Source organism: Pleurodeles waltl, chromosome 11 (assembly GCF_031143425.1).
Source record: "Pleurodeles waltl isolate 20211129_DDA chromosome 11, aPleWal1.hap1.20221129, whole genome shotgun sequence".
Taxonomy (NCBI): domain Eukaryota; kingdom Metazoa; phylum Chordata; class Amphibia; order Caudata; family Salamandridae; genus Pleurodeles; species Pleurodeles waltl.
In genome coordinates this window covers 128,726,346-128,748,703 of record NC_090450.1, presented here as the reverse complement: position 1 = coordinate 128,748,703, position 22,358 = coordinate 128,726,346, and the positions used below count along the sequence as shown (strand labels likewise).

General features: G+C 43.6%; 1 protein-coding gene across 2 annotated transcripts in view; it reads right to left on the bottom strand.

Moving 5' to 3' along the window:
- The window catches only part of LOC138265492 (uncharacterized), a 190,035-nt gene that overhangs the window by 153,315 nt on the left and 14,362 nt on the right, over positions 1–22,358 (bottom strand). The window contains exons 2-3 of one of the 2 annotated variants that reach the window (XM_069213259.1): positions 10,836–10,876; positions 2,983–3,021 (exon numbers count right to left, since the gene is read on the bottom strand). In XM_069213259.1, coding sequence (XP_069069360.1) covers positions 2,983–3,021; positions 10,836–10,876 — 80 coding nt within the window. Of the gene's footprint in view, positions 1–2,982; positions 3,022–10,835; positions 10,877–22,358 lie in introns of those variants that run through there. The other variant, XM_069213258.1, reaches the window with a different exon arrangement.

Below are 22,358 nucleotides of genomic sequence, written 5' to 3'. Positions count from 1 at the left end.
AATCTTGGAATGGTCTGAAAACCAGTTTAATGTTGTCACCAGACGACAGTGTGGTTGGCAACAAAAATGTTTTTATTAAAAGTAAACAAGGGGTCGAGGGGGCAATAGAATGCTGGACGGCGAGTGTGAAAGGGAGAGAGAGAGAGCGGATGGGGAAGGAGGGGAAGCAAGGGAGAGAGTGAAACAGAGAAACAGTCCATCCCATGCAGAGCAAAGAAGCGAGATCTAACGTCAGCAGTGGGAGGACACATCATCCACACAAAATAATGTGAGACTGAAATGCTCCTGAGCAGGAGAAACATGCGAATAGGGGGCAAAGCCTATTGAAGCAGGGAAGTGACAAAGTTATCAAATAATGAGTAAGGGGCCAACCCACAGCCCAGTCTATGGATTTGTAATGTACTGTATATAACAGGATTCTAACAGATAGCTAAAGATGTGTGTAGACAAGCAGGGCCAGCTTTAGGGTGGTGCACGCAGTGTGGCCGCACCGGGTGCTGGCCAGGATTGAGGGGCACTGACCTCAGGGAGGAGCTGTGTTTAGCAATGACTTCCAAAACTTGCAATTTAAAAGCACCTGCTGAAAAGTTTCTTGTACATCCAGCCTTCAGGAAACAATTAAAATGTCAAGATACCTCTTGTAATTAATGTTCCTGCTAGAGAGAGAGATGGGAGATTTGTCTAGCGGAGCATTGGCTCGCTATAAAGTAGCGTAGAGGGTAATATGCCTGCTGCAAAGGACAGAACTATATTTTATGTGGATAGTTGAGTGGATTAGTAAAGCCGCCCTTTACAAGCACTTTAAAATAAATGAACGTTTGTGAAAGGGGGGCTATGGAGAGATGAGGGGCACATTTTCCAGAGTGAATCCGAAGAGGTGGTCATGTGAAGGGGGAGGACACCAAAAAAGACAGTAGCACAGGGCCCCACCAGCACTAAACCCGGCCCTGTAGACGAGACCTAAAATGTATGTTGTTCAAGCACCATCCCACTTAACTATCTCAATACACCCGGTCTCTGTCCTCTAAATAACACGCTGGATTCTGTAAACTGATCTCAGCCACCCACAGTACACACATAACACTGTTCAAAGCACAGCATTTCATGCTTGAGTGGCCAATAATGCTGTAAATACCTCTAAAGGACATCAGGTTCTGTGGCTTACCGACAATAGGATCTTATTATGTCAAATACCTAAAACAAAATGAATGTACCCTTTCTGCACTACTTGGTTGCTTTAGCAAGCCTGAGGACTTACACTACAAAAAGGGGTGTGGTGTGCAAAAAACAACATGTACAACATCTTCAGGGATAAAAAGCATGATTGTCGCACAGGGGAATTTATTGAAATAGAAAGCATGTGTTAGAACATAAAATATAGAGGCACTCATAATCGGTGCCCTCTGTTGGAGGCAATATGTATCGTGACAACTTAAATCCAAGAGCAAGATGTTCAAAATTCAACAAGTGCGATAAGTATTGTATACTCTTACATTTGGGGGAATAACAGCGAAGATTTGGTGCTTATTGTAAAAAGTGGTCTGTCAAATACTGGGCCTTTTCCCGTTAAATTCCAGCAAGTTTGATCTGCCGAATGTTAACTGAGAGTGCAAACTTTACTACATGCGGTAATTACCAGATGCAGTCACCTCCCACCGCATAATTGCGATCCATGTGCAAACAGATAATTGTGTAGGGATCACCATTGAACGTATCACTTTTATTCAGGACCTTGGCAATAAAACACCAACCAGAAAAAACAGGGTCACCCATCCAATGGGAATTCTTTGTTAAGGCCCTACAAGAGAAGTTTATTATAAGGGACTATGGGCCACACAGAAGTAAAATAATTAATTGTACTACCTCCTCACAATAACATCATGGTTCCACCCACCCAATTTCCTTTTGTGAAATACAGATGCTTGTTTAGAGCTCTTGAGTTGAAGTAGTGTCCTAACTGGGAAGAAAGGAATCTCCTTTCACTGGTGTGAGGAACACACTCTGCTCATGCCAGGAACCTTGGCTTCAGGACACACAATAGAGCGTTGTGGGTTCAGCTTTCTGAATGGAATTTCAAGCAAACCTCTCAAAATTGGATGAATGCCCTTCCACTCAAATTACCTACAGATGTGCTCCCACAGTCAAGGGAGGCAGTGGAAATCTCTCTCTTTTGATTTGTTTCTTCTACAAAGTTGATGCACACAAGTATTCACCACACAATATACATGGGGACCAAATTGCAACAATATTGCTTCGAGAAGGTGTGAATTCCTCTTCTATTACTCCTGGTTTGCTGCTGAGTTACTTTTGGATTTCAAGATGAACCAGGATTACTAAAAGAGTAAATTACAGCAAAATCTTTGTGAATCATGTCCCTGGTGTTTAACCAGTCACAACAAAATCTGGCGGCTCCTCTGTTAGGGCAGAAGAGTGTCACCCCGTGCTTTTCATCCAAACGCCCAAAGCGTTTCAGACTTTAAATTGCACTTCGTCAAAGCACTTGAATATAAAGCAGCTAAAACACAAACAATTCAGTGATAAAGCAAGTTGTTTGAATTTGTCGCAATATATATCTCATAACTTATTCAGTAAAAGTACCATGCTGCCTAAATCACCATAGCCTAAACTGCTAAGTTGTGTATGCTAATGTACAATACAGTACCCAAGACTTCAAACAAGAGAGGCTGTCAAATGCAAAAACATCATCATCTTAGTCCAAAGGCAAACACCTAATCATAGCGTCACCCTTCTGACTTAGCCGCATGATCTCTAGGATGAGAGATGGTGTAGATAAGTGGCTGAGAAGAGGATACCAGAGATAAGAGTCACCTTTACCAGCTAACTAAATTCACATTATAGTTCCCACTTCTTAGATTAAAAACACCTGAAAATGCTTGTTGTGGCAATGCTTTTCACATATTGCGACAATGCTATATAACAAAATTACAGGAAAAACAAGCAGCATTCAAGAATATATATTACCTGATTCTTTAGTGCCTTCATCTTCTGAACTGTCATCTTCTGCAGTGAAAATAAGCATTCACAATTAGCTTACTTAATTAAAGAACACCAAAAAACTTGTCTGTAGACCCTTTGAGTATCAAAAGGCAGAGAAGAACATTATGTTTTTATGCTGAAATAGAAAACAGGATTCAAAGGATAATGCAACGCAGACTTATTCAAAATACAAATGCAAGGCAGATTTGTTTTCAAATATGAACACCAGTGTATTCATTTACTCATATTACATGTACTGCTACTATAATAATAACATGCTGGCAATTATTTGTTCCATTTCAGGCTTACGTCCTGCAAAATGGGAAATGATCCTTGCTTTCTGAAATAATGGGTTGTTCACTCAGACACTGCAAAGCCATGATTTTTTAAAATAATTAGTTATTGCAAGATCATATGAAATGTCTTAGTCCTAGATTTTCAGGGGCAGTAGAAGAAGCTCAGCCAGGCGCAGCCTAACGTTCCAGTAACTAGGGTTCCAGTACCTCAGGAGCAGCACTCTGGGGGTCCAGACTCACTCCATCAGATGCCAATAACATGGTCCATGGCAGGGCCAGTAGGAATTGGTGAGCTGAACTGGGCAGTGGCAGGAAAAGGCCTCTTGTAATTTGTCATGTAGCTTGGACAGAAGGCCCACCTTATGACCTCTGGAGTCCACTTCTTTGTCCTGGGTATGTGAAAGAGCTGGTCCAGTCCTTCAGGGCTCCTCTAAGGTCACAGATAGGTTCAGCTCTCTTTTGATCGTCCTCAGGTCCAGAAAGTGTTCTTAGGAGGTTGCAATGGGATGCCACATTAATGCCTGGCATTAGCTTGTGGGACCCCCATTCACCTCCTCTACTGCACAGTAAAGGTAGGAAATCGCTGAGCTTCTACTTTTATCTTATGGGTTGTTTGGGTTCCAGGTGTAAAGGGAAGCTTTTTCTTATATCAGGAGCTAAGTGAATCCTTGGTATTCCTACCCGACTCTCATGCACAAAACAACGAATTGGAGAAATCATTAGGAATCCTTGAGCCTACAGGAGGGGGCTAAAGGAGGGGGTAATGTTAGGGCTGGGCTGGTGGGCTTCACCATCAACTCTTAGGTCTACCAAGCTGTGTTATCATGAGTGGCTATACTGCTGTCTGATTGGTGCCACCTTCATCTCCGCCACCATCTTTCAATGGACGCCTGTAAAGCAAGTTGCAATGCCTTAGTAGAGAGAGGCCAGTATCTACCTCCCAAGGTATAAACTGAGAACAAAGGCCTTTTTTGATAGTTTACAAGACTGAGTACTCCATTATAAATGTGTTGGATGTCCCATCCACAATATTACAAGTGCATTATAGCCTATGGCATTTGGAATATGGTGGGTGGCATATGCATCACGTTTTGATGGATTATCCCATCTCCTAAACTGTAAATAAGGTCCTTAATTTGAAATTACCATGGTAGAAAGTTAATTTTTTTAGGGTGGTAACAAAGTGCAAAGTTCCCTGTTAGAAATTGGTTCTTTGGTTGACAGGCAGGTTACCCCTTGTTCAAGCAAGGACCCTCACTCTAGTCAGGGTAAAAGAGAATCCCCATTAGCTAAACCATGCTTACCTCCTTGGTAGCTTGGCAGAGCAGTAGGCTTAACTTCAGAGTGCTAGGTGTAAAGTATTTGTACCAACATGCACAGTAACTCAATGGAAACACTACAAAATGACACAACACAGGTTTAGAAAAATAGAACATATTTATCTAAACAAAACAAGACCAAAACGACAAAAATCCACAATACACAAATCAAGTTATCAATTAAAAATCAAAAAGAGTCTTTAAGTAGTCTCAAACACACACACTAACGCTGTCACCGTGAAAAAGTACCTTGGGTGCGTCAAAAATAACCACGCACGGGCGAGTGCGTGTCAAAAAGGGCTTGCGATGCGTAAATTCCACTCACGAGCGGGACCTTGCGTCGTTTTTCTCCTTTCACCGGGTCGGGGGTGCGTTGTTTCTTCTCTCCGCAGGACAGCGATGCGTCGATCCGTTCAGTACTCTCGAGTCCGGGCAAGCCTTGCATTGTTTTTCCACGCCCAGCGGTACTTGAATCGGAAATCCAGCCGCACGATGATCCGAAAACCCCGCAGCGTGGGTTGTGATCTCCCAGCCTCCATCAGCGATGCTGCGCATCATTTCTCCAGCTCCGTGCATCGATTCTTCGGTCGCGTTTCCGGCGAGCGTTGATCCTCAGCTGCGGAGCCGGCAGCGTGTCGTTTCTTCAGCTGCAGATCGGAGTCACGTCAATCTTTTCCCTGCACGGCGCTCTGTGCGTGGATTTCCTTGTCTTTAGGCTGCCAGCTTCTCTTTTCAGGGTCCCAGGAACTGGATGGGCACCACAGGGCAAAGTAGGAGTCTCTCCAGAGACTCCAGGTGCTGGCAGAGAGAAGTCTTTGCTGTCCCTGAGACTTCAAACAACAGGAGGCAAGCTCTAAATCAAGCCCTTGGAGATTTCTTCTCAAGACGGAAGGCACAAAAAGTCCAGTCTTTGCCCTCTTACTCTGGCAGAAGCAGTAACTGCAGGATAGCTCCACAAAGCACAGTCACAGGTAGGGCAGCTCTTCTTCCTCAGCTCTTCAGCTCTTCTCTGTAGTTTTGGGTGCCCTTCTTATACCCAATTTTTCCTTTGAAGTAGGGCAACTTCAAAGCAAAGTCTCTAGTGAATGTGAAATCCTGCCTTGCCCAGGCCAGGCCCCAGACACTCACCAGGGGGTTGGAGACAGCATTGTGTGAGGGCAGGCACAGCCGTTTCAGGTGTGAGTGACCACTCCTCCTCTCACTCCTGGCACAGATGACACATCAGGATATGCAGGCTACACCCCAGCTCCCTTTGTGTCACTGTCTAGTGTGAGGTGCAACCAGCCCAACTGTCAAACTGACCCAGACAGGGAATCCACAAACAGGCAGAGTCACAGAAATGGTATAAGAAAGAAAATGCTCACTTTCTAAAAGTGGCATTTTCAAACACACAATCTTAAAATCAACTTTACTAAAAGATGTATTTTTAAATTGTGAGCTCAGAGACCCCAAACTCCACATGTCCATCCGCTCCCAAAGGGAATCTACACTTTAATCAGATTTAAAGGTAGCCCCAATGTTAACCTATGAGAGGGGCAGGCCTTGCAACAGTTAAAAACGAATTTAGCAATACTTCACTGTCAGGCCATATAAAACATATTACTATATGTCCTACCTTAACCATACACTGCACCCTGCCCTTAGGGCTACCTAGAGCCTACCGTAGGGGTGTCTGACATGTAAGAAAAGGGAAGGTTTAGGCCTGGCAAGTGGGTACACTTGCCAAGTCGAATTTACAGTTAAAACTGCACACACAGACACTGCAATGGCAGGTCTGAGACATGATTACAGAGCTACTTATGTGGGTGGCACAACCAGTGATGAAGGCCCACTAGTAGCACTTGATTTACAGGCCCTGGGCACCTCTAGTGCACTGTACAAGGACTTGCTAATAAATCAAATATGCCAATCATGGATAAGCCAATTACATACACATTTTGTAAAGGAGCACTTGCACTTTAGTACTGGTTAGCAGTGGTAAAGTGCCCAGAGTAACAAAAACAGTAAAATCAGAGCCCAGCACACATCAACAACCTGGGGAACAGAGGCAAAAAGTTAAGGGAGACCACGCCAAGGATGAAAAGTCTAACATTCCCCATCTAAATGGATGTAAGATTGCTTAATTTTGCCTGACATGGTAGAAAAAAATCCTGCTTGTCTCTTTCCAAAGTAAAAGGATGGACTACTCTCAAACTACTTTTGTTGCTCAATAATTTCTTTCTTTCCTGATAATGTTCTTTTTTTATCCTTAGGGTGTAAGCAAAATTGACTAAAATGATAGAAAACAAAACAAAAAACTCTTCTTCTGTGTTTCTGTTTAGATACGATCCAACAATTTTCTTGTGTGAAAATGGCAATGGGAGGTTGCTGTGACTTCTTCGCTAAGCTCCACTCATGGGCCAAGAGAGCACTATTAGTGAGATCTTACCAGTGTTGGCTGGCCCGCTAGGGGGTACTCAGCTTCTATCCCACCAATTTTCCACAACCATTATAGTCCTTAAACAAACTGATGGGTGATGGATGACCTTTCCCTCTTCGAAGCTCAACCCACAGTGGTTGCATCTACGCATGCACTGCTAGGATGCTATTTGAGTCTGCTTGTAGAACACACACACAGGCATTGAAAGCATAAGTGGGATGGTCTAGTGCAGTATCTGGATACTGACGGCAGAAACAGATCTACTGCCCTTTATCCAATCATAATGCGCAGTCATTGAGAAAGGGGGCTACAAGGAGAAGTCTTAATTCACTTGACTGTGGTGGTTTTGCAGCCTGAAGGCCCTGAGCCTAGCAAAGAGAAGGTAAACAGAATGAGCTGCAGTGCAGTGCTGCAGCGCAAAGAGGATGATTGTGCACAATGCCTCCCTCAAGGTTTACCTGGCCTACACTACTTGTCCAAGACCAATCAGGCGAGGTATATGTTATGAGAGATAGATGGTTGGAGGCACCTGGAGTTCACACTATCCATGGGAGGCAAGGCCCAGTGCTGGGAAAGTCTTGCAAAGTATGCCTGATGGTCAGAGGTGAACACAAAGGGCCTGATTCACGAAGGTAACTTACGTGTAGTAAAGTTAAACGAAACGTGGGGTCTCCGCACTCAGGGCAGGATCTGCGCACTTTCTGCAGTGCGGAGATTCCTCCCTGAGTGTGGAGACTCTGCACTCGTAACTTTACTTCATGTAAGATGCCTTCATGAAACTGGCCCATGCATCTCTAAATACTGCTACCAGCTCCTATGCATAAATACAAATTTTTAAACATGGGACAGTATCTGATCACTCGTTTCACGAAGAATCACACGGGGAGTTAAACAAATAAGAAACGCATACAATCCCTTGATGAGCTGTCAAGCTTTGACAAGGCAAGGTGATAAAATCTTTCTGGTGAGTGATAAAAACACTAGGATGTCAGTGCTGATGCAGTAATCATCTTTATTTATACTACACAGCTGCATAGTGTAATATTTTGAAATCATTAGGCCCATTTTGTGATAAACAAGGAAGACACATGCTGCAGGCACAGTATGGTGCTGTCTGATGGAGATGTGATCGCTGCAAATCTATTTCAGGTACCACCACCAAACCACCAGGTTTGTTCCTGTGTCCTTCTTAAGCGAGCACTGAAATAGCAGTGAAAAAGATAACCCATGCAGCCCTTAGCTCGGATAAAATAACACAATCAAATGTACCTATATGTGTAACCGCAATTTGCGGCCTTCATATGTTAAGTCAACCAAACTCCTGAATACAGGGCTGCAGCATTTCTTGTTTGCAGGATTCCTGACAATATTTGTCATTTTTAGGTCGAGCATAGGAGTGCACAAGCACTGCTTTTCCAACGTGTTGGTATGTATATGGGCTTTGAACTACGACCACCGCAGGCCCTTCACTATCACTCTTTCATGGCCTTGCCCTTCAAAAATCCTTTGTTATCATTGGTAAATGCTTTACGTTTGTCCCTCCTTCGGGCAGTTTTGTTACCACCCAGGGAACCGACCCTGTTAAATGGATAATTAGACTTTTGTGGATAACTTTGACTGCAAGTGAACTTCTTTTTTCTTTTGTGTCTCTTCTATGCGCTCATGCTCATGGTGGTTGTGGCGCATTCAATCGGCTCGCTTATGTCAACTGTTTTACTTTTTATTTTCAGTTTGCGTGGCAAGAAAAGTCCAGTTAGGAATTTACAAAGCTAATAGCTCTAAATCGAGCACATGTGAGACCCATTGCATTGCAAATGCTTGTTTGTAATTTATCTCTAGGTGCCTGCATTGTGGTGGGTGTCAATGGAGTGCATCTGTGTCTCCTCCCAGAGCCCAGCTCTTTAGAGCAGACACCTCAAGAATGTGATGCTAATGCAAATACCTATTTTCTCAAGCAATTATATTTCCTTCCATAATTCAATATTTGGTATGGAACAAGGCTGCAATACAAACATTAAATAAATAAAAAGAGCAAGCCAACTGTGGCTGTTGGTTAATGGGTCCACGAGACACAGGAGCCACACTATAATGGGCAAAGGACACAGAAGCCCAGGGGAGGATTTGGAGTTGCGTCTGCATCTATTTTCTACAGTTAGGTCCGCTCTTTGTCTATATGTCAGCTCTGCCTGAGAAAAAGCAAGAACGGTGTGTGTGTCTTGTGGCACGATTACCTATGAGTTTGTGTGATTGAGTATCTGAGAGAGAGAGAGTGTGTGTCTTGTGGCGGGATTACCTATGAGTTTGTTTGATTGAGTATCTGTGTGTGTGTGTGAGAGAGAGAGTTTGTGTGTGTGGGAGAGAGAGAGTTGGGGTGTGTGTGTGTGTGTGTTTTTGTGTGTATTGTGGCGGGATTACCTACGAGTTTGTGTGATTGAGTATATGTGTGTGAGAGAGAGAGTGTGTGTGTGTGTGTGTGTGTGAGAGAGAGATAGAGTTGGTGTGTGTGTGTGTGTCTTGTGGCGGGATTACCTATGAGTTTGTGTGATTTAGTATCGGTGAGAGAGTGAGAGAGTGTGTGTGTGTGTGTGTCTGTGTGTGTGCGTGTGTATGGGGAGGGGGGCTAGGAAGCGTCGCAAATTTATGCCTGAGCCTATCGCCAATCCTGCCAGAAGCTGCATTACTGTATTGCTGGGTGCTGTAACAACTTGCAAGCACCCATCTAAGGACCCTGAGGGCCCCGTAATAAATGAGCAATTACAGATAATTGCAGATACGATTCCTCCAACAATGCCTCACTTTGCCCCAGCGTGTCATTCAAAGTTCTGCTTTTATTAGCAGCCAAAATCTATGGGTGAAAGTAATAAACGGGTTTGTAATCATCTCACCGAGCTCACACTTCTGATGGGATCAGTAACTGCTGTTAAACGCCCTATCAGAATTCAGGCCACTCACAATGAGTGTCTAAGTAGGAGCAAGGTACATATTTCGAGGTCATCGTACCATGCATGACGGCTAGGACTCATCACCCGTGCAAGTCCTTTCAATAAATTCCAGTTTTATGCATTTATTATGAGTGAAATATATGGCCACTGACCAACGTGACTAGATTCTGCCAACATTCTATTGTTTAGGTTTATGTGATCTGTTCCTGCCATCAGTCACGTGAGGGTCTTGTCACTGTGTTTAAAACGTCTCACACAAAACATCCATCCTTAAAAAATCTTAGCATTTAATATTGGTCTCTGGCTGGCCCCAGTCTCTTCTAGTCACTTTCTATCTTATACATTTCTTAGCATCAGAAAAGAGATCTTCGCCACATTAATGGATACAAAAGGCGGGTAAAAGAACTCTACACTATTCGAAGACTTACAGTATTACATGTTTACATTAGATCCAATGAACTATGAATCCATTGCGTACAAACCCACCCTCTAGAGTATTTTTTGCTGCCCTAATAGAGCTAAAAAAATGTCCATACAGATAGAGTCCAAATAAAGTTATTCTGAGGTTATTTGGCCAAATAAGAAACATGAAACCCAAATAGGTGGTTCAATAAAATAAACATTTTGGTAAAATCAACGCACAAGCAAGTTTGCATTTGCTCTTATGTGAAGAGTGGTACGATGTGGATCCATGTGGTAATGAGCATAAAAGGAAACGCAACCGACAGAAAACATCAGGAAATGCAGTTATTCTATGTACATACCATAAAGCAAACTTAAATGTAGTTTTTATTTGACAAACACATTATATATGATAAATCCTCTCCGTGGTGTTTAAGTATGTATAAAAATGAAAACTTACCATGGAGGTCGCCATTTTGTTCCAGAGTGGAAACATCATTCCTGCAGAAACAAAATTAACAAACTGTAAACACAGGCATACCGTTTCCATATTTTTTAATGCAGCTGTTATGCTTGTTAGAGTACACCTCGCTGTCACATTAACTGGACTGAGGGAAAATGTATTGCATTTACATTACTATTTACTGACCTACACCATATGCAAGCTCATCATTGATGAAAAGATTTTCCTAAACACCATACACATTTGTAAAAAGAATGTCCACCTCAAAATTACTATTCATTCTTGGAACACATGATCACGTTTAGATTTTAAGATATATGAAAGCCCTCTCAGTGATTTCAAAGATTGAGAAAGGAATTCCAAACATGATTTTATGGCAGCTAAACAGGCCAATGTACACTGCCACTGAGAGATCATTTATCAAATCAAGTATCCGTCTCAACTCCAAACAGCAACATAACAACACACTGCCTGTTGAAAGTAAACCACTATGGGCCTCATTACGAGTTTGGCGGTCTTTTGGGAAGCTGCCGCGGTAGCATCCGCCAAAAGGACACCATGTTGGTGGTAATCCAACCACCGAATTAGGAGTCACACTGTGAAGACTGCCAAAATTCAGCCAAACATCCGAAGCCACCAGGACCCTGGAGGGTGAGAAAGAGGCGGTTCCACTAGCAGCACTGCCAGCCAGACAAAAATCCACCCACCGGATTACGAGCCACAAATCACCACAGCCGTTCTTCAATAGCGGAAAACCATTGGTGGTGTGAACCGCGACTGTCAGAACTCACATCAGTCTGAGCACCGCACCACATAGGATAGTTTGAATAACCCACACCTGACACACACCCACACACCCGACACACCTACTGACTGCACTATATAACACACCCCTACACATCCCACAATCCTTTGCAACAAAAACGCCATTCAGATACCCAGAGAACAGGCAATGTTATAGATATAGCACCTTTACATAACAGGCACACATACACATCACAATCAGCACACACCCCAAATCAGCACAACTAACACAATACAAATATCACTAGCACACACAATCCGCAACAACCGTCTCAACCTCACAACGCAGCACCCACACCTCATCAATTACTCAACACTGCATCCTTACACTCACAACACCTCCACTCACTGTCTAAAAAAACACTACCATGTCCCCACAAAAACACCCACGTTTCACTGACGACGAGTTGAGGGTCATGGTGGATGAAATTGTCAGGGTAGAGCCACAGCTGTTTGGAGCACAGATCCAAAAACATCGATTGCCAGGAAAATGGAGTTGTGGCAAAGGATAGTCGACAGGGTCAGTTCAGTAGGTAGCCGTCCACGCACAAGGGAGGACATCAGGAAGAGTTGGAACGACGTGAGCAGGAAGGTGCATTCCATGGCTTCACACCACCAGATAGCCGTGCAGAAGACTGGCGGTGGGCTCCCACCTCCTCCCCCACAGTTCACATTTTAGGAGGGGATGGTCATGGACATACTGCATCCTGAGGGCCTGACTGGAATACCTGGCTGCTTTTGTTTGTGTGTGAGTAAGTTTTGTGTGTGTGCTGGTTGTGCTACCAGTTGTGTCTGGGCAGCATGTGTGGGTGTGTGCATTGCATTTGTCTCGCAGTGATGGGTGTGTATTGTGTGATGGGCATATGTATAAGTTGGGGATATGTATTTGTGTTGGTATTGGGTGTTGTGATTGGGTTGACATGTGTTACTTGCAGTGTTGTGTGCCTCTGTATGTTGTATTGTGTGCATGAGTGTCTGTTGGTGATTGGTATGTCAGATCTGTTGTGCTGTGTGTTTGCGGGTTATGACATATGCCTCGTTGTATGGATGTGTGATTGTGTGTTTTCGTTCTCTGGTGTTGTTACGTTGTGTTGTATTTATTATTTGTCAAGTGGAGGTGGGTACTATGGATTCTTAATGGTGCTTTTGAGGTGTTGCGGTTGTGTTGCAGTTGTGTCATTTGGTGGTGTTGTTTGTGGCTGTGCTGCTGCTGTGTATCTGGCGGCTGGTGTGTGTATTTGGTGTGTGTGTGTGATTTCCGTAGTGTATGTACTATGTATGTGTGTGTGTGTATGTGGCTGTCTGTGAGTGTGTGTGTCAGTGTGAGCTTACTTGATTGTGTTGTCCTCAGCCACCTGTTTCGGATGTGTATGTTGTGTGTGTTAGAAATGGGGTCTTTGGTTGACAGTCAGGTTACCCCCTGTTCAAGCAAGGACCCTCACTCTAGTCAGCGTAAAAGAGAATCACCCTCCGCGAACCCCTGCTTACCACCTTGGCAGCTTGGCAGAGCAGTAACTTCAGAGTGCTAGGTGTAAAGTATTTGTACCAACACACACACAGAAACTTAATGAAACCACTATAAAATGACACAACACCAGTTTAGAAAAATAGGAAATATTTATCTAAACAAAACAAGACCAAAACAACAAAAATCCACAATACAGATGTCAAGTTATCAATAAAAATACAAAAAAAGTCCTTAAGTAGTTTTAAACACACACTAACGCTGTCCGCGTGAAAAAGTACCTTGGGCGCGTCAAAAATAACCCCACAAGGGTGAGTGCGTGTCAAAAAGGGCTTGCGAGGCGTTGGTTTCACTCACGAGCGGGACCGTGCGTTGTTTCTCCTTTCGCCAGGTCGGGGTGCATCGTTTCTTCTCTCCGCAGGAGAGCGATGCGTCGATCCGGTCAGCACTCTCGGGTCGGGGCAGGCCTTGCGTTGTTTTTCCACACACAGCGGTACTTGAGTCAGAAATCCAGCCGCACGATCATCCGAAAACCCCGCAGCACGGGTTGTGATCTCCCAGCCTCCGTCAGCGAGTCCTCTTACTCTGGCAGAAGCAGCAACTGCAGGATAGGTCCACAAAGCACAGTCACAGGCAGGGCAGCTCTTCTTCCTCAGCTCTTCTCCAAGCAGAGGTTCCTCTTGTTTCCAGAAGGGTTTCCTAAAGTCTGTGGTTTGGGGTGCCCTTCTTATACCCAATTTCTACTCTGAAGTAGGCCTACTTCAAAGTAAAGTCTCTTTTGAATGTGAAATCCTGCCTTGCCCAGGGAAGGCCCCTGACACTCACCAGGGGGTTGGAGACTGCATTGTGTGAGGGTAGGCACAGCCCTTTCAGGTGTGAGTGACCACTCCTCCCCTCCCTCCTAGCACAGATGGCTAATCAGGATATGCAGGCTACACCCTAGCTCCCTTTGTGTCACTGTCTAATGTGAGGTGCAACCAGCCCAACTGTCAAACTGACCCAGACAGGTAATCCACAAACCGGCAAAGTCACAGAAATGGTATAAGCAAGAAAATGCCCACTTTCTAAAAGTGGCATTTTCAAACACACAATCTTAAAATCAACTTTACTAAAAGATGTGTTTTTATATTGTGAGCTCAGAGACCCCAAACTCCACATGTCCATCCACTCCCAAAGGGAACCTACACTTTAATCAGATTTAAATGTAGCCCTCATGTTAACCTATGAGAGGGACAGGCCGTGCAACAGTGAAAAACAAATTTAGCAATATTTCACTGTCAGGACATATAAAACACATTACTATATGTCCTACCTTAACCATACACTGCACCCTGCCCTTGGGGCAACCTAGGGCCTACCTTAAGGGTGTCTGACATGTAAGAAAAGGGAAGGTTTAGGCCTGGCAAGTGGGTACACTTCCCAAGTTGAATTTACAGTTAAAACTGCACACACAGACACTGCAGTGGCAGGTCTGAGACATAATTACAGAGCTACTTATGTGGGTGGCACAACCAGTGCTTCAGGCCCACTAGTAACATTTGATTTACAGGCCCTGGCATCTCTAGTGCACTTTACTAGGGACTTATTAGTAAACCAAATATGCCAATCATGGATAAATCAATTACATACACATTTTGTAAAGGAGCACTTGCACTTTAGCACTGGTTAGCAGTGGTAAAGTGCCCGGAGTAACAACAACAGCAAAATCAGAGTCGAGCACACATCAACAACCTGGGGAACAGAGGCAAAAAGTTAAGGGAGACCACGCCAAGGATAAAATGTCTAACAGTGTGTGCATAGGTACATTGGCATTTTGCAACAGTGACAGGTAAGTGTGTGTACTCACAGTTGCTGTCGTCATCGCTGGTTCTGGAGTTGTTGTGCGAGCAGCGAGAAGACTGTGGTTCAGATTCCATGGTGGCTCCAGATGGGTATATGTTTGTGAAGGTGTGTCTCCTTTTATAGAGTTGGTTTCCATAAGGGTTTCCATGGAGGTGCGACCGTGTCGGAAACCTTGGCAGTCTGCAGCATCGCAATCTGTCCAGCCGGAACATGCTCTCCGCTGGCTTGCAGGTGGCTACCATTGTCCATGGTGGCCTGACTGCACTGGCGGTGCCGGCAGTTGATTGGCTGTATTCAATTGGAAATACCGCCATGGTCATAATTTAGTGGTCTTCTCCACCAGCCTGTTGGTGGTACAACCACCACCGCCAACATGACGTTCATGAGACCGCCAAACTCGTAATGACTGCCTATATATCTCTGGATAACAGCTGCCAGTCTCTTAGGCATTCAGTCTGCACACTGTCACTTTCAACCAGCCCACAGAATTAATGTTCTGCACAATATATTTGCAGGAGGCTACATACATGGAAACATTTCCCCACTGATGTACAATGCTCTAAAGACACATAGTCCAGGCAACCATGCACAGTCTCAATATCCTATTACAGTGGTTCCCAACCTTTTGACTCCTAAGGACCCCTACCCCCCCCCACCGAATCACTACTGGAAGCTGGGGACACCCAAGCAATCTGTACAATTTAAATTTCAAGCAGTAAAACAGTAATTCACAGAAAATATACAGACAAGTACACACCAAATACTCAAATTACTAAAGATTTTATTATTTTATATTGAAATAAATAAACAAAAATCGAAACATTTTAATGGGAAGGTTGGTGCTGCATCTCAGCAACTAGCTTTTCAATGTTTAGTTTTATTTCAGAAAGTTGAATCCACAGGACTGATTCTACCTTTCCCAAATGATTTCTGTATTTATTTTTTAGGAATATAAGATCTGAGAAAACATTTTCACATAAATGCATACACATAAATGTCAACACTTTAGAAGAGGAAAGTGGGAGGTTTAAAAAAACATTCTGGAGACAATACCCCCCCCCCCCATTCACATCTACTGAAGTAAAATAAATTTCAGGTGGGAGACAGTCTGAATCAGGTATATTGTCATGTATGCATGCAGTGGTCTGTTTAGCCGTACAAAGCTCCTGCTCCTGCCAGGACCGGACTGGGAACTCAAAGAAGCCCAGGAAAATGTTGTCCAACAAGAACACTTAAGGTACATAACGGGTTCAGCGAGCAAGCCTGACTACTACAAGGAAGGGCATCGGGGGTTCTCCCCTCCGAAAAATGACTGGGGAAAAATAGTTCATTCTACAACACATTTGCCATTATATATTCAATTGTATTCGTTTTTAAACCATAATAAATGGTGACTACTGTGCACCAGGATGATGGATCACATTACATCACACACACATAAAGAAACAATGACTCATACTTGTGTGAATCAGTGTATAGAAAATGTTACGTAAGGCAAAGGGGACTAGAGGGGATAGAATGCACATGTCAGTCATACTGGTAGGCATTTTTTAAGAGTGCTTGGTCTGGAGAAGCACAAACTCAGGATTCAGAACATAAAGTGTTTAGCATTGAATTTAATATTAAGAATGTATTACTACCCCAACAAACCTTTATAGCAGCATCAAAAGAATGAATAACTGGGAAAATATAACTTTCTAACTTGTACCATGCAGTTTGCATACAGCTCTTTGAGGGCAGTTTATAGCTCACTGTGCTAGATTATGATTTTAACTTATGAACTACACAGTACCAAAAGAATCTCCCTGACAAAAGCAGTACCCACTGAGTTATGCACACAAATTAATGTTCTTTCATAGTCATGGTACACATTCTTTGCAGCAGGCATACTAACCATCTGTGCTACTGAGAGAAGTCAAAACTGCCACTAGACGAAACTTCCATCTCTCTCTAGTGGGTACACTATTCACCCGAGTTATCCTGACACTTTTATTGTTACCTGAAAACTGCTAAGTTTACAAGGAGCTTAGCATTGCTTTTAATACCGCTGCACAAATCAAATATTAAAACACTTGAGTTTCTTTCAAGAGGCCCCAGCTGGAAAAGTGTCTTCCTGTCGGCCCAGGCCTAGAGCTCCCCGAACACTGTTCAACCTCAGAACAACAAGATGCACAGCTCTTCTGCAGAATGCTTCGTTAGGCGCTGGAGACCTGCGGACCCCCTGTGAATGTGTCACAGGCCCTTGGGGGCATGTGGACCACAGGTTGGGAACTGCTGTCCTATTAGTTAAAAAAAATTGATAATGGTATAGCAAGAATTCTTCTCTATGTCAGTTTTTGAACTTTGTTTCGTATGCTGATGCTTCTTACATAATATCAATCATTCTCGAGTAAAGCCCAGTTCCCACCAAGAATGGTGTAGAACACATAGCACTTGAAGGAAGAGGAGACCCATAACAATCAACAAGCAGAACTGCGTAACAGATAAAAGAAACAACGGGAAGGTGGTCAAAAGGCATGACATGCCGGAGGGAGAACAGACACAGTCCAAAGCAGACTTTGGACCTTCAGAAGTCCAAAACGAAAAACAAGCATTGGCAAAGCCAATGGGTCTGAAAATAATGTACCAACAAATGTTAACACAGGTGCCTGCAAATGCTATTTGTATGCATTTTATACACAAATGTGTTTTATCACATTAAATATTGCCATACTGGTTATACCAATATTGGGGAGGTAGCAAAAAACACTGCTTCCTGTATAGAATGCATACAGGAGAACAATAACTGAATATAACAGCACAGTTGAGGTTATTTTTTCAGATTTCGAAATGTCCTTTATGCATTCTAATGAAAGCACTTCCTGGAACGCGGATTAGATCGCCAGATGATACCATGGGGTCAGACAGAAAAAGCGTGGGTGTGGTGTTGTGTGTGCCTCTTTCTTTAGCTTCACAAAATGACTGGCTACCAAATGTCTGGAAAATTTGATGAACATGAAAGTCTGGAACTTAAAGCCAAAATATGTGTTTCTTCAGGTAATGGTTAGCTGAAGTTTGTTGAACATGTTAGCCTACCGTTTAAGAGGAATGAACATTTGTGTACCAATACCTAAGGCCAGATTTTGCTAATGTTCTGGCTTCATTCTCTTGGTACCAAATCGCATTAATTTGCGAGAATTGTGATTGTTTCAGCTCTCATGTGGGGGTATGAGGATCTATATATATTACTTTTTTGACATTTTTACCATCACATCTAACTGCTATCTAAGAAGTGAACAAGCAAGATCGGTGTGGTTTAATGGAATATGTCTGCTACCCGAACCTGGCTGTGCATTCTCTGCATCGTGAGTGGAAAATTGTAACATTGTAAGACCTGTGTGATATTCCATGGGCCCATCCTGCTACATATATATATACTTATGTATATGTATGTATAAGCACCCTGTATTACCTGTACCACACCCCCACCAGATCCCTCCGCTCCGCCCAGATGGCCATGGCCACAGTCCCTCACATTGCAAAACCACTGCCGGAGGACGATCCTTTACCTACACTGGAGTGAAGGGATGGAACAACCTCTCCCCTGCACCTCAGACAAAGCCCGTCACTCACCATCTTCGGGAAGAACCTCAAGAAGTGGCTCTTCAGATGAGGCCCCTCACCCCCAGTGCCTTGAGCTCACGGTGAGTAGCCGCACTTTACAAATACTGATTGACTGATTGAATGATTGATTTTAAAGTTCAGAGGGAGGGGGCACTAAAAAGTTTGAAAATCGTTCTCTACTATTCAATGTCATTAAAAAAGTGTCAGCTTTTATGCATTAACCACCACCAGTTCACAATTTAGCCACAGACACTGTCCAGCACTGGTTAGCAAATTGAACAAAAGGATATAAAGTGATAAACAAATAAAATGATTAATTGCAATGTATTGTTTTTTTATATATAGCATGCCTAATGGTGGAGAGCAGCAGAAGTCCTTTACATTTTCAAAAATAGCTTATACATCCGATTTTATAGAGGTGATTTGTTATATTTTAAAACAAAGCACGAGTCTCTGTGCAGCCAGGAAGCCAGTCAATGCTGCATTATTTAAAGTAGGTGACTGAAGGTGTGATTAATTTCCAGTTGTCTCATATTTCCATCAGGTACAATTACTGTCATCTTAATTTCTTTATGCTTTTGATTGGAAGCGGATACTCTTTCTCAAGTTACTCTCAATAAAAACGCTGACCTTCAAATGAAGTCAGTCACTTTCTAGTCCTGCAGATCCTATGCTTTCAATAAGGCTGGTTGCCCATTTAGCCTTGATGGTGGGAATCATCGAATTACCCACCTGAAACCAGAGACATCCTTTGCCAAGTCTGACCCAGTGAGTCACAAGATTGTTGGGCAAACTTTGAAAAGAAATTGTGTCTCGCAAGTTTCACAGTGAAATTTAATGCTTCTTGGGTAGGTTCTTCCACTGCAACAAACTAATAAATGGAGACAGGCTGGAGCGCAGCCCTACAAACGGGCCGACACAAACAAATACTGCTGTGACTTGCTCATGTAGTACCCCTGCATTATTGCTGAATTCAGGAATAAAGCCTGAACTACTCCGTAGTTTGGCATGGAAATTAGAAAAAAGGGGATGAACTACAAGAGTAAGTTACACCCACTTACAATATTTTTGTGAATCTGGTCCTGAATAGGCAGGACCAATTTACAAAGGGTTTACTACATGCAAAATCAATTTTACATCAGTTGTATTCATGCCATGTTATAATATTTGAACATGTTTATTATATATCAATACATTCCTTCTCATTTCTTACTTTAGAACCGTGCTGTGGTCCAATCTTAATAAATTTTTTATTCAGTTCAGGCTCAATTCGATAGTAAAATAGGCATCTCCTGCAAGTACAAGTACAATGTTTTAAGAGTTATCCTTTATGGTAAATTTTATTTAAGGGTTTGGTGAACGAGTGACATTATGCAACAACTACAGGACGTTTCAGTTAATGACTAAATGTAGTTTTCCATCTTCTCTTTCTTCTTCTTTCTCATTTGTGTGCTTTCCCCTCTGTTGCTCTCGGTGAATGTCTGAAAAGGAAAAATATGTGTGGTGTGACCCATTGGCCCCAAAAATGAGTGCCGGTGGACCCCACCAACATCCACTGGCTCAAGTTGACATTGGTGTTACCTAACCCAAGACTTCTGGTCTTGTGAGCTGACAAAAAAAATCTGATTTAGAGTCTGAAGTCTTCAAAGCCCAGAGGATCTTTCCAAACCAATGGTAAAAGGGTGACCAGTAGGTGTGCCGTCATTTTAACAACCTTAACTGAAATTGTGACAGTGACACATAAGTATCCAACCACTGAAAAGAGCAATTATAGGTTCAGTATTGTAGAATGGCTCACAGACATGCCTGACAAATTATGTTCCAGATTTTGGACATGTTTAACCCAACTGACAAGCTCTCTGTAACAAAAGTTTAATTTAAACAACTGGATGTACTGCTTTATTAGGAATATGTGTCGGGACAACGCATGCTGGAACCACGCATGCCTGAACAAGGAGGTCATAACAACAACCGCGTTGTTACCACTAATGCCTTTACCACGAATGCATTAACAACGATTTTTCATTGTAAAGGCATGCCTGGTAAAGGCATGTGTGGACGGCATGCATTGTTACAGCATGTGAGCCCCCTGACACTCACCCCGCCCCTAAAACTACAGTGCCCCCCACCTCACCCCGCCCCTCAAAACTAAAACCACCCCAACCTCCCACCCCTAAAAACTAAAATTACCCCAACACCCCACCCTACACTGCCGTGTTCATGCTGGGGGTCAAAACCCTGACCACCAGCGACCCCGGAACCCTGCCGGGCAAATTATGAACATTTCTGTGGCCCGGCGAGCGGAAATATTGTTTCCGCCCGCCCACAGAAAGGCCCAGCCAGGACATTGACGGCGGCTCCACATGGAGCTGCCGTCAATGCCTCCGTGCGTCAGGTGCAGTTGCAACCGTCACGCAGATTACTGCCCGAAATTCGGGCAGTGACCTGCACGACGGGGCACTGCACCGGGGCCCCTGCACTGCCCATGCAAAGTGCACGGGCAGTGCAGGGGCACCCCGTTCACCAGCCTACATTATCCGCAGGGTAGCGCAGCTACCCCGGCGGATAGTGTTTCCACTCACCGCCAGGCTGCCTGACAGTGGTAGCCTGGCGGTGAGTGAGGACCGCCGATGGCAGCCCTCACCCTGTTCAGAACATGGCTGGTTGGCCTGCCATGCCGGCTGGCAGTTTCAGCTGCCAATGCCGGCATGGCAGGCCAACCCTCCATGTTCATAATGAGGGCCTATAACTCGTACCCTAAGGTAACTATACCGTGCGCACTTATCATGCACAACTGTCTTATCAATAATTTTATTGCAATTGTTGCAGTGATTATATCAAAGATGCCATACAATGTCCCATGAATAATATAATATGTGGAGTAATTAGCTGTGCATGGCGAAGGCGCAAGTTATACTTACCTTAGGGCGCGAGTTATAGTTACTTAAAAGAACTCCAACTATAACTCCGGAATTTCTATGGTTTTGTATGATTAAATTCAAGGCCTGGCTGCACCCAAGCCATGCACGTCCTTTGGCTGTGGGCAATGAGGTTGGCCAAAGGGCCTGTCTCAGCCAGTGGACCTGTGAATGGGTGCCTGAGTGTTTCAGTGGGTCTGAAAGAGGGTGTGTGAGTCTGAGTGGGTGTGAGGGGGTGCATGAGTGTCTGAGTGGGTGTGTGAGTGGACGCATGAGTCTCTGAGTGCAAGAGTGAATGAATTAGTGTGTGAATGAGTGTGTTTTCGTTCAAAATTTGCAAATAATTTGTGAAAATTCAAGAATGTTTGTGACTATCGCGCATGGTGACACGAAATTATTTTGAACCCATAATTTGCACCTAAAACACACCTATGTAAAACCTCTGGGGTCAGGGTACCTTCAACCTTATGCCACTTTAAATTTGGATTTTCTCCCCCCGGGGACCGAGTCTCGTGAAATAAAATGGCAGCTGCAACTTTGTAGTCAGGTTGCGGTCAGCCAATTGCAAGGTTTCTTTTTGCATGCATATTCACAAATAATTCGTAAAATTCGCAAATTATTTATGAATTATTTGCGAAATATTCACAGCAGAGATACACAAATTTATTTTCCCTTTAATATCTCAAAAACTACTGATCAGATTCACACCAAATAAGCGAAAGCCTAATCCGGGTAACAACAGCTAGCTGTCTGACAAATTTGGTGTAACTCCAATCAGTGGTTCGGCCTGTAGTAGTGTCTAAAGAATCCTATGGGAATTAACATGGGAAATACAACGTTTTTTGAGCCCCCACTTGACAAATCACCCCAAAACTTTCCATGTGCAAC